At 38.6% G+C, this 15,568-nt stretch overlaps 1 protein-coding gene across 1 annotated transcript; it reads right to left on the minus strand.

Moving 5' to 3' along the window:
• Window positions 1-691: 691 nt before the first annotated feature.
• On the minus strand, window positions 692-7,351 carry LOC134207269 (FAST kinase domain-containing protein 3, mitochondrial). The gene is made up of 6 exons (XM_062682995.1): window positions 7,168-7,351; window positions 6,824-7,028; window positions 6,580-6,755; window positions 5,431-6,484; window positions 1,011-1,080; window positions 692-952 (listed from the first exon to the last, which is right to left on the minus strand). The coding sequence occupies exons 1-6, from the start codon at window positions 7,168-7,170 to the stop codon at window positions 739-741; spliced, it is 1,722 nt and encodes a 573-aa protein (XP_062538979.1). The 5' UTR covers window positions 7,171-7,351; the 3' UTR covers window positions 692-738.
• Between the last annotated feature and the right edge of the window lie 8,217 nt (window positions 7,352-15,568).

Genomic DNA, 15,568 nt, shown 5'->3' on the forward strand with positions numbered 1-15,568 from the left:
ATTTATACAACACACTAGTTTTCAATTTTTCTGTTAAAGAGCACGATAAGTTCTACTCGTTAACACCATTTTCGGAAAATGGTTAAAACGTCACTTTTTCAGATTACGGCAGTTATGCTATAGTTGAAGAAATGACCTTTTATTTTCAGCTTGTACATCCTTGCATTCATTGGCTTCCATTCCAATCACGCGATGGTGCATCTTACTTACTTGATACTTGATGGGCTACATCTCTTCGATGAACCTACGCTGAATCGAGTATCCTTCTCCACTGGACTCGATCCTGGGCCAATCGCTTCCAGTCGCCCTGAACATTGAGCGCCCTCAGGTCCTCTTCAACTGCAAAAAGCCATCGTGTACGCGACCTTCCACGAAGCCCTCGGCCTCTTCCGGGTTCTCTACTAAATATTATCTTCGCTTGACGTTCTTCCGACATACGAACAACGTGACCAGCCCACCGTAGTCTACCGTGTACATTTTTGAATCTTGTGAAGGTAGGGAAGGTCAAGCAGGGCGGTCTAGGTCAAGCGGGAAAGAAATCCCTACTAATCCCCTTTGAAAATCGATAAACGCATTACTGAGAGCACTTTGAACGAGGTGAGTGTCGTCCCGACCTTTTGAGGGTTAACATTTAAACATGCTTTTTTTTAGCAAGGACTAACTTTTCGGATTGCGGACATGGAGAAATGTATTCGGTTCCTACGGCTTGTGTATTCATATTTACCTATTTATGTACAATTAAGCTTTTTCACTAACAATAGCTTTGAACATTTTCTGTAAATACTCAACTCGTTTTAGTAACTTATCACTGGTATTGAACTCATTGTATGGAACAGATAGTACGGAATAACCACTTTTCTTCAGCAGACGACAGGCTAGCATATGCAGTCCATTCAGGGAGGGATTAGGCCCTTGACACATGTCATGATAGTCGTGCACAAGTAGTGCAATCCTATGAAAATATAGGAAATGAACAATTCATAAGCTTGACAAATGGTAAGGAAATTTACCTTTTTGCTGTCGAATGCTCTTTGTCAACAGGCAATGGCAAACATTTGGAGTCCAGCACACATTCAGCATCTATAAGAAATAAAATATTTATTTAAAGAATTTTATATTTATCTACACATTTTTCAATCGATAATTTTTATTAAATCTAATTTTGTGTTTATCATATTTAGCAGCAGGGAGTCGGAAATACCAAATGAACCTACATTGAACAGATTTATTTTGTATAGGAGGATGTCCTAAGCGCCGCACAGTGCTTTGTCCCTTGGACAAAAATGGAAAAAACGACTCTCGTATTTAGTCGAATCAAGTATACCATGATATTAACATATGTTTCAATTATGCTGTATGCGCATTAGTATCTTTGTGAGGTCACTGGGACGATCAAAACAATTCATGTTTGTAAACATTTCCATCGCTGAAAGTGGATGATTTATCACCTGTTAGTGAAAGACATCTTTTGCATTGCCTAAGTTTTCGAACGGTACCTTTCACTGTGAAAATCGATATGGAAAGCGTAAAATCAAGTAAGTAAGATCCAATGTATTGTGTATCAATAGGACATATTTCGATCATTGTGATGAGTAAAGCTTCCAAGTCATGGACATGAAGTTATATAGGAAGGAATAATCTACAACTTCAAACAGCTTTTTAAAAAAAGTACATCAAAACACATCTCTGAAAATCGCACCAGAGCTCACTTATAGTATTCTTAAGAGAATGGAAGTGATTCCAGATGCTCTTATTTGCTCTATTAATAGCTGTTAATGTTTTTCTAGGTGATACTTTTGCGCTCAATAACATAGATACATACAAACAATAGCTTTCTATTAATCCGTCTAAAAAAAAAGCTCCTGTGTTGAAGTTTCTGTCGGATTTATATAACCCAGATAATTTCTTAGAGGAACTTGAAAAAGAACTAAAGCAGTTTTCCAAATTATTTTGTTTGAGAATTGATCAAAAATGGTCACAGAGCTTTCGATCATCCGAGAAACTTGAGAAGCAAAACTCTCGCTGATTGTCTTCGTTGATAAATCTTCCACGCAATCCGAATACAAATATTGAAAGAATTGCCGAGTCTTCATTAAACATCGCGAAGGGAAGACCTCAAAAGCCGTTTCAGAAATGTTCAAATAAAACCTGAGGAGCTAGCATTTGCGGCTAATATATCAAGTAGCTCAAGCGAAAATCAGGAAAACGTTATGACAGCGGCACAAGAACTGACGTTGTACATTGACTTTGATTTATCCGAGAGAAAGTACAATCTGCTTCGAAGTACTTTCAACGAGGTACATGCAAATCTGCTTCCTAGTCTTTACGCGTTGAAATGTCCGCTGAGATTTATTTGCAAGACCTAATGAATTGTACCTCGCTAAGCATTATGCATCAACTTGGTGGAGAGCTCAAGGACGGTAAAACTTGTATGCAAATGGGCATTTGATGGAAGCTCAGGACATAGCACCTACACATAAAAATTGTCGAAGCATGAGAGCTCAGATGAGAGCCTGCTTGTCGTGGCTCTTCTTCTTCTTCTTCTTCGTATTGGCATTACATCCCCACACTGGGACAGAGCCGCCTCGCAGCTTAGTGTTCATTAAGCACTTCCAAATTTATTAACTACGAGGTTTCTTAGCCATGTTACCATTTTGCATTCGTATATCATGAGGCTAACACGATGATACCTAATGCCCAGGGAAGTCGAGACAATTTCCAATCCGAAAATTGCCTAGCCCGTCACCGGGAATCGAACCCAGCCACCCTCAGCATGGTCTTGCTTTGTAGCCGCGCGTCTTACCGCACGGTTAAGGAGGGCCCCGTGGCTCTAGTTCCATTAAAAATTGTCGACATTAAAAACAACGTTGTTTTTTCGCAATATCTCATAAAAACACACAAATTCGCGGCCATGTCAGACATCCTTCATTTTCTTGCCATCCGGAAGATGCCCCCAGTCGAATCATTCCTCGAACACGACGACACGCCACATCGTCCCTGATGCCAAATGACCGGATTAGCAGCTGAAATTCCTTGATTATGTTGATTCCATGATTACCGAATCCTAATCTTCGCCCATCCTTAAACATTGTAAACTTAACCTCGAGTCACCACGAATACGCTGGCTTCTACCCCTCTGTTACTAACTTTATAAGATGATATTGATTGTACGTATCAATAACCATGGCTCCGTAAAGTGTTATACACGCCAGAGCCTACAACATAATCGAACTTGGAAAAAAATAACAAATTCCAATGATTTCTAATCCCGTGTTAAAAAAGCAATTCCTCAAATCATTTCTACGGATATCCTGATTCTATAGTATACAACATTAGAGCTGGCGTTTACGTCACTTGATGATGATGATTATGATCAATTGGAAATTGGTCAATTGTTGTAATAGAAACTGTACCTCATATTTTTCGTAAAAAAATCCTGATTCTTTGAGGCATATCGTAAAATCTGGCGTTTACGGCATTTATGCAATTAACTATTCAACATAGGTCAATTACGCAAATATTAGTTTATATCATAAGTGACAATTTTCCCAAATGGATCTCGATTATACGAAGCATATTACATGTTATGGAATTTGGCATTTACGCCACTTATGCCTTTATCAATTTAACATAGGTCAGTAATGCAACTAGTAGAAAAACTAGTTTACAACCATTTTCCCAAAGACACCATTGAGTTAGAACGTGTAGAATGTAAGTTATGATTTTTGTCCCGTAGCTCCATACGTTCGAGGCACTGCACAGTGTTTTCTAACCCAGGAATTCGTGATCGAAAATGTTTTGGCCATGAAAGTTGATTTTAGAGTCTCGGTGACTTCGGAGAAAAGTTTCAGTATGCTAAGCTCCACATATAAAAAAAATATTTTTTTGACTGATCCCCCTAAAAGTGAGATGGAAATTCTCTTTCCTCCAATTATGAAGATACGTCATTGGTGTCTTCGAGAAAGTTGTAGACAAAGTTTCTACGAAAAATTTTGCTATATAAACTTTATTCCTATCTGCTATAGAAGTCGAGATATAGGTCGTTATTTATGAACGACCACCAAAAAACAGATTTTTTACGATATTTTCGTCAATATATTTTTTAGATTTTTCAAATGTTCTACAAAGATCTCCGTCGCGATGAAAAACATGAACCTTTCGAAGACAGTTTCTTTTTATTTTCAATATTGAGTAGGTTATTGACGATTTTCGAATTTTATTTAGGTAATGGAAAGTATAACTCATGTAGGGACGTTCCGATACTTCCGATATATCGGAATATCGATATATTTGTTTCGATATCCGATATTTTTATATCGATATTTTGAATTCAATATATCGGTCATATCGATATTTTTGCTTTCGATATCAATATATCGAATCAGAAAAAAAAGCTAATTCAATTTTTATTACATACTAACTGACCCGTCGAACTTTGTCTCGCCCAAAATTAATGAGTTATTACAAACATTCTTTTTGTATTTACAATTTAATATTCGAACTCGAACTCGAACTCGAACCACCACAAAATCATTTCTTGGGTCTAAAAACCCCCACAAGCCAAATTTGGTTCCATTTTCTTCATTAGTTCTCGAGTTTTGCAGATATTTGTGTTCCATTTGTAGAGCTTCTCTTTCTAGAGGAGGGGGGGGGGTCCCAAACTATCTTAATAACCTTCCCCGGCCCCAAAAAACCCATCCATATAAATTTTCATGACGATCGGTTAAGTAGTTTTCGAATCTATAAGGGTCAGGCAGACAGAAATTTATTTTGATGTATATAAAATTTGCATGAAAATTCAGAAGATTTTTCATTAGATATTTACAAGAATTCCCTGTGGAGATCTCTTTCAGAAATTTAGATGAATTTTTCGTGGAGTGCAAGAAGATGAAGGATGAAGCACGAGCTCGCCAAACTCTATGGAGAACCCAGTTTCCAAAAGGTAGCTAAAGTATATTGAAATGGTGCGAGAATTCCGGACAGCAACCCTGCAAAGCTGGCGTTGGCTTCCGATCCGGCAGTTACAAGAAAGGGTGGAACCAAGCGGGTGAGATGGATAGAACAACTTGGCGAGCGTAGGGCGCAATCGAGGATGGCGAGATGTGGTCTCGAACCGTGTATTGGCACGTAAGGATGTTGATTCAGTGTTATCTGGTTAGATGTAGAATGAATAAATACATGAATACAACGCAAATCGGTTCATACTGCGAAATAGTTGACCAATAAATGCAGTACAACGGGTTTGAAATGCCTGTTCACCAAATATGTGGCTCAAATTGCTTCTAACCATGCAGAATGAAAAAACGCTGAGTCACGATGATGAAGCAAATCGTAACAGCATCAAAGGCACATAGAAACAAAAAAAAAATTGTCGGTTGAGTAATTAATTCCTAATCCCACTCATAGCATATAGAAAATAAACATACATACCTATAGCGAAACCCATGGGTGTCTTTTGATTGATTCTGACGTGATTCTCGGACGGGAGTAAACTTTTTAGTGCGTCCAACATGCCTGCAATCAGTATCCGCTTCTCCTTGGTTGCGTCAATATGGACGAAAAACTTTGGATCGTTGAAATTAATCCCACCTTGGTTGTTTGCTTGTTCGGAGCCCAATTCAAGCTTAGCATAGGCATTCAAATTCAGTAGCTTCATTTTATTCGCTGGAGATAACTCGCCATTGCGCTCGTGTTCCAGAGCTGCGATGAAAGTGGGATTCAACACAGAGGCCAGATGTTGACTAGTAGCACAACTTAGGGCAGCTAAAGACCAAACCGTGTTTAACCATTCTGTAGATTTGATGAAGTCACTTTCCGACAAATTACTGATTAATTTTGATTTAATAGCGTCCATGTTTGTTGGTTCATAGTTAAGAGTAGCCAGCGAAAGAAGCAATGCACTGACATGGGATGGTTTACACACTTCTCTATTAACGACAATCCAATCGGCTAGTTGATCCAATATTGTGGTATCACGGTATCGAAGCAGACTCAAACTGGTTAGTATTGATCCGATAGGTGCTGGTTTGTTCTTATTAGTCGCAAGTTCAGAGTCCACATCGGTGCAAATTCGTGCCGTAAGCACCGGATCACGAAAGTTCAAACTTGCCATCGCGAATAGCAGATCACCACAATCCTTAAGATTTAGTTTGGTAGTATTGCTACTAATATTAAACGCAAGCGACCGTAAAAGCGGGGTGCTACGTTTTTTCTTCTGGGCCAGCGCAGACATCACCTTTATCATTTGAAGTATCGAGAGGCCTACGATCAACTTCGCTGCCTCATCATTAGCAGTTATTCCCAAGACAGTTTGTAGATCGTCCACATGTAGCGAAGCAACCTGGTTCGCTTGCGATTTGGATACATTATTCCGGTTAGTTGTCCTGCCAAGCACGTTGCACAATTGCATAAAACGTGTATCATTATCGAAGTCCGATAATTTCACTTTCTGTATCGAACTCCACTCCGCCAAGATAGATACAATCTATAAAGAAGATCAACAAAAATTATGAAATTTGATTATATGTAAAAAAAATCAACATGATATTACACATGTACGAAAAACCTATGAAAACTCACCTTCAATGCTTGTTTTCGTGATAATTTTGATTGTCCGGGAATTCGTAGCAATTCATTCACCGTGTTAGCATTGATGATCTGCTCGTCGATTTTATTAGGAACAGCTTGATCCGTTGAAGCATCTCGTCGGCTGTCTTCTTGTAGCAACGATGCAAAAGCTGCCGCAACTATTGGATCTGCAATTCATATTAAAATCACTTGTTTTTACAAACATACAATCCACTTTCTGTTTCATATAATTTACTCTTAGCGCGAGATGAATTGACGGCTGGCTCAATTTTTTTAGCCCGGTTTGAATTCGTGCTGGACCTCTCATCAGTTTCTCGGATTTCGTCACTCTTTCCCTCGTCCGCACTGACGTGGGACGCAAATGGTGCCACTGGAGCACTGAAATTTCGTTTGAATACACAAATTCCAATATTTCGGTAAAATTTCTGCAAGCCTAGCATCTGTAAAAACATATTTCGAAAGGTTAATACCTATGTCAATTCTACCAAAACATTTTCCGGCTGCAGCTTATTTATGTAACATAACCCCGGGACAACTTCAATTGCGGGCTGCCGAGCAATTGCATTTCTTCTCACTCACCATTAAATTTTGTTTGTAGATCCGAAATTATCCACGACGAAACACTTGAGTAGATAATTTCACGACTTATGCTGTGTAATTCGTTAAAAACTAAGCGAAATAATTTTAACTAAATTTTCACTTCTCTTCATTGCCATGAAAAATGTGATGCAGAAGAGATTGCAAACGTCAGCGTGTTTCACTTGCTTTTGTTTTGATTCCCTATTTTGGTCATGCGTGTTATGCGCAGGTTTCAGGAGCAAAAATACGAAAAATGCACCAAGATCCTTCAAAATTTAAGGCCTTTTCATGCGACACTACACACTAAAAACTAAGACTACCCAAAAGTGGGTTGGTTTCACTCAAAACCAAACATTGGGCCAATAACCCAAATTTGAGTAAAATGACTTTTTTGGCACTCATTAATGGGCCTTTTCACGAGACGTTTAAAAACAGCTGATTTCATTGTCAATTGACAGTTCTTCTATGAAAGTGACAGCTTCGGACTTGCTGGCCTGTTCAGCGGTTGTAAATAAGTGCAGTCTTGGCAGTGTCACATGAAAAGGCCTATGGATACATTTTCTCTGCTACACGGAGATTTGTAAATACACATTTTATGGTTTAAAATCACCCACCTTCAGGAGCTATATGAAGCTGTCAAAAAAGTGGGGGATTTTCAAATTTGCTAAATGGGTGGAAAATTCCCACCTTTAAACAGCTCTGATTTGTGCAGAATATGGGTGTTTTTTACTCGTTTTTGGTTGAAAAAATACTTAGGACTTTTTTTTAAGAGTCTGCTTATGCACAAGGGGGACGACACAAGACAATTCTCAAAAAAATGTTCATACTTTTCAACGGATTTTTGGAAATATTTGTTCCACAATTAGGGTAAAATGCCCAATAGTGGACCCCCTAGTAGCGAAATTTTGCTCTTCCTGGCATAAAGAGTGGAAATTTTCAAAATATTAATTTTGCGTGACATCTAATATCAAGCTCTGCATCTCGTCTTCACGATACATACATAAAACACTCAAATATTTGACGTTATTCGTTGAAATTAACATTTTAAAGGCTGACTGAATTCTCCCTATAGTAGACCCCCGGGGGGTCCATAATAGGAAATTGCTTCCCTATTGGTGCGGCTCAAAATTATGTTAGGGCAATAAATCTTACGATTTGGTTCGAAAACCCAAATCCATTAGACAATACCCAAGTAACCATGAAGCTATATATGTTTGCAAATAATACAGCAATTAAAGTTGACTTAAAGTGGAAAAAGGCCCTTTTACGACCGAAATAATGCCTAATTACTTCGACATGTTGAAATAAAGCATAGGTAATGTATCGCTGCATTCGTAATGCTGAAGTAGTGTATCGTAGCCTGACAGTTGATGAATAAATGCATCTTTACATCAGTAAAACTGATCTAATGCCATTAGCATTTAATATGCTGATTTTTGATTGATAAGATGCTTTAATTAATGGTTGGTGGTTACTTGGGTAACATCGACGGCGGGCAAGATATGGTTCCGTCAATAAATATAGAGTAATTTGCCAAAACTAGACTCAAGAACGAATGCAATCATTAGCATAATATTTACCCGTCGCAACGATGCGAGAAGAAGGAAAGGAGTAACTAAAATATCTTTTGTGCAACTGCATTCGTTTCATCGGCACGACCATCATGGTTTATTATCAGTTTTCGTTTTGTTTCTCGTCCACTACGCCGTTACGAATATTTGGGCAAAGTAAACAAGGACGAATACAGATTAGGACGATGTTTACCACTGGCCGCAAGTGAAGCCAATCATTGCTGCCTGCAACAGGATTTTGGTTGCTATCCGTTACTGATCGTTGATTTGTTTATTTGCTACCCAGGAGATGTCGTTGCGATAAGAAATGTTTTGTGTTGGTGTTGGTAGGAACCGAAATAGGTCGTTTCAGGATAATGATTTATGTTAGTTGTAAGATGTTTTGTATATATACCCTCTAAGACCAAATACATTATGCCACTATTCAACTTGCGTTGGTCTCGTTACCTTCATCCGAACTCACGCTTTGGAAAGTAGTTGCTACCACAGGGTAAAAAAGCCTTCCACACTGAGAAGGAACTAGTTACCCCTAAGTTCTGCTACTACCAAACATCAATTGTTGGTCGGCGCACCACCAAAATGGTGGCTCCAGAGAGGAACAAGCAATTTGAATAGATAAGTAAGTTTTCTGGTATAGGAACTTACAACGGCACTGACGTAATTTACTTATTTGGTGGTTCTATTTAGTAGATTTGGAACCTTGAACTATCCACGATAGTTGGATAGTTGCCAAATAAAGGAAAAAGCTGCCTGGTTCAGGAGCTTTACGAGCTAATCTCAACCCAAAGGAGTTGATTAGTAAAGTAATCTATTCGATATAGATCGATAGTGCTAAGTCTGTCGGCGAACAGATAAATACTTCCAAATTTGGTGGTCCAACCAAGGAGATTTGGAACCTGGAAACTATCCACGATAGTTGGATAGCTGCCAATAGAGGTATAAGTTGCCTGGTACAGGAACTTAAAGAATATCAACACAAGGCGATTGATAAGAAGTAGACTGCCAACTTAACAAGCAGGATGTCTACGATTAAATTGGTCAAGAATGTTAATGGCCATTGCCGTCTATGTACGGGAAAAGACAGCAAGGACAATATGGTTCAATGCGATGATTGTGATCGCTGGTTCCATCAGCATTGCGTAACATTGGAAAGACTTCCTACCGCGGAGCAGATATGGATCTGCCCCAAGTGCACGGAGCTGGAAAATGAGAGAAAGAATTTGCAGAAGCAATTGAAATCCCACAAAGAACCTGTTACCATGGGACAATTTGAACAACTCATCAATCGATTGAATATCAAGCAAGAGCCGCAAAATGATTATTTGAGTATTCTTCTTACGAGACAAACCATGATGTGTTTGCCTCGTTTTTCCGGTTCGGCCAAGGATTGGCCTAGATTCAAGAAAACCTTCACTAGTACAACTACTGAAGGGAAATTCTCTAACATTGAAAACTTGAATCGCTTACAACAAGCGTTAGAAGGAAATGCACTGAAGGCAGTGAGCCATTTAATGCTAGAGCCGGACAACGTGCCCAGAATAATGTCACGCCTAGAGGAGAATTTTGGTCGGTCGGATCAAATCTTTGAAGAATACTTTGCTAACTTGATGAAGATTCAAGGTGGATCCACAGTTTCAGTCGTACAAATATCTGACGCACTAGATACCCTGGTGGCACACATCGAAGTGATTGATAAACCGGAGTATCTAAACGATCACAGGCTGATGAACGAACTAAAGAAGAAGCTGCCATTCCATTTGCAATTGAAATGGATCGAAGCATTGGAAAATAGCACTGGAACACCATCTTTAAAGGATCTTTCTACATGGATGATGACTCAGGCAAGAGTCTATAGATTGCTAGAGGTACCGCCATCGAAAGTAAAAGGAGCAAACACTAATCTTCACGACCAACGAATGGAGGAAGCTAATTCAAAACGACCATCAAGGCCCTACAATGGAGTGACGAAATCAGATAGGGTAGAAATGAAATCACCCCCTAAGTGTGAACATTGTCAAGACGTACACACTATATACAACTGCGAGAACTTCAACTCGATGAATGTAAATGAACGGCGGCAAGCTGCAAAGGATAACAAACTTTGTTGGTCATGTTTACGTTCCAACCATGTATCCGCTAATTGTCCATCTTCAAGACCCTGCGGAATAGGGAATTGCAAAGCGACGCATAATCGTTTGCTTCATACAAGGTCGAACGTTACCATTCAGAATGATATTCCTGAAGTGACAGCAACAGAGAGCATCAATCATCATCAGGATTTGAAAACAGTGAAATACTTTCAAATTCTACCCGTAACATTAAGAAATGGAGACAACATCATCAAAACGCATGCGTTTTTAGACGCTGGGTCATCACAAACATTGCTTGATGAAGATACAGCCAATCAATTGGGTCTAGAAGGCAGACACGAAACATTGAAGCTATTATGGACACAGGATGTATCTAAAGTAACGCATACTAGAATCGTACAGCTAGATATCTATGGCATTAATCAAAAACGATATGCCCTGAAAGGTGTGAGAACCGTGAAAAATTTACGATTACCGGTTCAGTCATTGAATTTCGGAACGATGGGAAAAACTTATTATCATCTAAAGGATTTGCCAATTAGAAGTTACACCGAAGCGAAGCCTACGATTCTGATAGGGGTTAAGCATAGCCATCTTTTGGTACCGTTAGAAACTAAAATGGGCAAGGAGCACGAACCAATAGCTCTACGAACAAAACTAGGATGGGTAATGTTCGGAAATTCAGCAGCTAAAGCTGATTCGGGGTATGCAATGGTGATACATACAGAGAAACACTTTCCCACCGAAGATATTACGGCTGACAAGACGACGGAATCGATAGACTCCGAGCATAGACAGCGAATTTTACAACAAACTCTAAACAAACATGTTAAAGCTCCACTACATGGAATTTGCATTAACGACCTGAAGGAACATATTAAAGATGTTAATGCGAGATCTAAACTCATTGGAAATCTGCCATTTGAATACAATTCAGATGTCGTCGAGAAGCAACAAATAAATAATGGACGAAAGCAACTTCTTTGTCTTGATGATAACACACCAAGGCTACAATATCTGGCAATTGGTGGATCTCTTGATAACTCCAAATCATCTAGAGATCAGGGAGTCGCAACACTCATCCAAGTCGAACACAATCACGAGGCAAAATTGGAAGCGACGATCGCACCGTCGTTCCCTGTAGTCGTAAATTTGTCGGCACCCAGTTCTCAGACAGACATAGCAGAAAGTAAGCGTCTAACTAATGATAGTAATAGTAATGCACAACCTGTTCCAGTATTTAAATTCACGGTCCGAAAATCTACGAAGGATAAAAGGAGTAGTGTAAATAAAGTCTTAATGGACAAGGGTGAAATTAATGACAGCAGTAACAGTGCTAATGTTGGCAATGTTGTCACAACAAATGTACTAGATTCAATCGTTGTTCGTTTGTCTGATCCACTTTCGGACACCTCACAATCACCAACAAGAGGCATAATTGAACAAACTGATATTATAATGGTTTCAAAACCGCTAGTAACTTGTTTGAATCACCAAGCTATTCAAATCGAAGATAAATCACCCCTAAGCTACTGTCAGAATGTAATAAAAAATAACGAATTTACGAGGAAACGCACTAAAACTGCTGGGCCAGATCTTGGATCATTAATAGGAGTGTTTATAGCTGCCGCAGCATTACTTTCGCTAACGAATGCGTTGACTATTAAACCTCTAGAGAGTGATGGATTAATATTCGACCACAGAGGAACATGCTTTGTAAAAAGAGGAATATGGAAAACGAAGATGATTACGAATTTGTATCCGGCTGAAGATATATCACTCCTCAACGGTATCCATCAAAATCTAAGCAAGGTCCTGAATTCCATGAATGGGCTTATAAAGGACTACGCTATAAACCAAACAATCCAAGCGATTGAACGACATGGCGACGAAACCGCACAAGATATTCTGCGATTTGTCAGAACCAAAAGAAGCAAGGGAATTTTTGGATACCTGAAAGATTTTATATTTGGCAGTGACGATGTTGAAGATGACATAGCTGCAATGCGAGTTCATGACGATCGATTATTTCATCAAGTATCAGAAACATTAGCGAAGATCAATGGAAAATCTGCTTATATGGGTGAACAATTCAACAACAGAATTACGCATTTACATCAAGACGTAGATCGCTTACGTAATGAAGCTCAGCATGAATTAATTGAGACTAAAACGTTGGAAACAATATTATTGGCTCGCGAAATGATAGATGAAGTTGGTGCTAAGTACAGACGATTGCGAAATAACCCAGTGTCAGATGAAGTATTGCAACAGTTGAAGCAAAATATAACGTCTCAACTTCCCAACGGATATTGCATCATGGACAACGAATTGACCAATGAATTCAAATTTACTATGATTAAGAATTCCCTAACAATCATAGTTGAAACGCTAATTGTTAGTAAAGAATCATTTGAGCTGTTCAACGTTTACGCCATTCCCAACCACTCCAACCACTCCCAGATAATAGTTAACAATCCCAGCATCGCAATAAATCATCAAAAGGAGTACTTCTACCCTAAAGATTATGAAGTAGTAAATCTAAACACAACTCATTCATTGGCTGCGAATGCGGAAATCAGGAGAAATCACGATTGCGTATCAGCATCAATAATGCACGAAACAACTACAGTTGGATGCAAGACTATTACACTTAACGTTCCATTCTCCAACATAATTCAACTATCGGAAGCAAACAAGGTGCTTTTCTTCAAAAGTGATGCTGAGAAGGTGATAATACACTGTGATTCTGCCGTTAGTTCAGTACCATATAACGCCGGAATCATTATGATGGAACCAGACTGCAGAGTGGAAAGCAGATATAATACCGTTTATGGAAGCATAGCTGGAGAAAGCAGCAACTCTATCACATTTTTTAAACCCAGATCTCAACTGAACTACAATATCATGGATTCCAATATCACGCAGGGGAACGACACATCGTCTGAGGAGTCAACAGGAAATCCCTATAAAAATGATTTGATTACAGTAATAAGTAGTCAGGAAGTGGTTTATAAACATTCAACAACTATAGTTCCTATCTTATTACTCGTTATAATTGCATTCATAGTAGGAATATATGTTTATTGCAAGTTTTTTAAGAACAGAACCACTCAAAATGAAGAATATAATCAAGTAGAAATGCGGACTGTTCAGCAAGCACATTCAAATTTACTACCACTTCCTACGATTAGGTACAGAGAAGATCCAACATTAGAAGAAGCAATGTAAATAATTATAATTTGATATCAATTTGGCATCTTGAGACACCATCTTTTCATTTGTTCTTATAACTCTTACTAATTTACGGAGCCCGGTAACATAATTTGACCCTATGTTTGTTGTAGTAACTCTAGTGAATTACGGAGCCCGGAATGGTGCGGCTCAAAATTATGTTAGGGCAATAAATCTTACGATTTGGTTCGAAAACCCAAATCCATTAGACAATAACATCGACGGCGGGCAAGATATGGTTCCGTCAATAAATATAGAGTAATTTGCCAAAACTAGACTCAAGAACGAATGCAATCATTAGCATAATATTTACCCGTCGCAACGATGCGAGAAGAAGGAAAGGAGTAACTAAAATATCTTTTGTGCAACTGCATTCGTTTCATCGGCACGACCATCATGGTTTATTATCAGTTTTCGTTTTGTTCCTCGTCCACTACGCCGTTACGAATATTTGGGCAAAGTAAACAAGGACGAATACAGATTAGGACGATGTTTACCACTGGCCGCAAGTGAAGCCAATCATTGCTGCCTGCAACAGGATTTTGGTTGCTATCCGTTGCTGATCGTTGATTTGTTTATTTGCTACCCAGGAGATGTCGTTGCGATAAGAAATGTTTTGTGTTGGTGTTGGTAGGAACCGAAATAGGTCGTTTCAGGATAATGATTTATGTTAGTTGTAAGCTGGGACGGGACTTGCAAAGAGGAAAAAATGTAACTTCATCTGCAACCAGCAAGCGCTGTCACGAATTGTCAGATGCAACCAGCACCTTTTTGTGTGAAAGTATTGGTATCCCTCAAAAAGTATTCCGAATGATTTTGTTTTACGAGTACTTTTTCACTTTGAAAAGTATTCTAGAATAGCCGGACAGCTTAATATTGCACAGTTATGAATACGTGTTTTATTCCCGATAGGAAAATCTCTTTAAAAATAAGATTAAAAAATCCGTAAATTGCAAACACCTTTATTGCGCTCAGAAGATTCTACCCGGGATTTAGGTGAAACACTCAAGGAAACAGTTGAGAATCGATGATCAACTGTGATGAAAAGAAGAACAAGTGTCAAAACAAGGAAAAAGAAGCCGTCTTTGCAGGTCTCGTCTCAGGTTGTAAGATGTTTTGTATATATACCATCTAAGACCAAATACATTATGCCACTATTCAACTTGCGTTGGTCTCGTTACCTTCATCCGAACTCACGCTTTGGAAAGTACACACAAAAAAAAATCGTTGGTAAAACTAAGAAAACGTTGGTAAAATTAAGAAAATTAGTTAGTGATTTTCAGTAGAAAGTATAGGATTGTTAAATCTACAATTGAAAAAATGTCACTCGCCAAGAATTTTGACAAGAGCTAACTTTTCAAAATAACATTTTCCTCTCAAATCGACATGACATTTTTCAATAGAATCAACTAATTATACTTTCAAAATAACAAGTTGTTTTCATTCTTAATTCCACATGTACATTTTCAATTCAAATTTGTCAAAAATAAAAATATCCCAATTTGA

This window comes from Armigeres subalbatus, chromosome 1 (genome assembly GCF_024139115.2).
Source record: "Armigeres subalbatus isolate Guangzhou_Male chromosome 1, GZ_Asu_2, whole genome shotgun sequence".
In the NCBI taxonomy this organism is placed as follows: domain Eukaryota; kingdom Metazoa; phylum Arthropoda; class Insecta; order Diptera; family Culicidae; genus Armigeres; species Armigeres subalbatus.

Coding starts and splice junctions, on each gene's coding strand:
- LOC134207269 (XM_062682995.1), bottom strand. Junction 6,756..6,823: donor CAATTCATCTCGCGCTAAGA/GTAAATTATATG, acceptor TATGAATTGCAG/ATCCAATAGTTGCGGCAGCT. Junction 1,081..5,430: donor ACCCATGGGTTTCGCTATAG/GTATGTATGTTT, acceptor TATTTCTTATAG/ATGCTGAATGTGTGCTGGAC.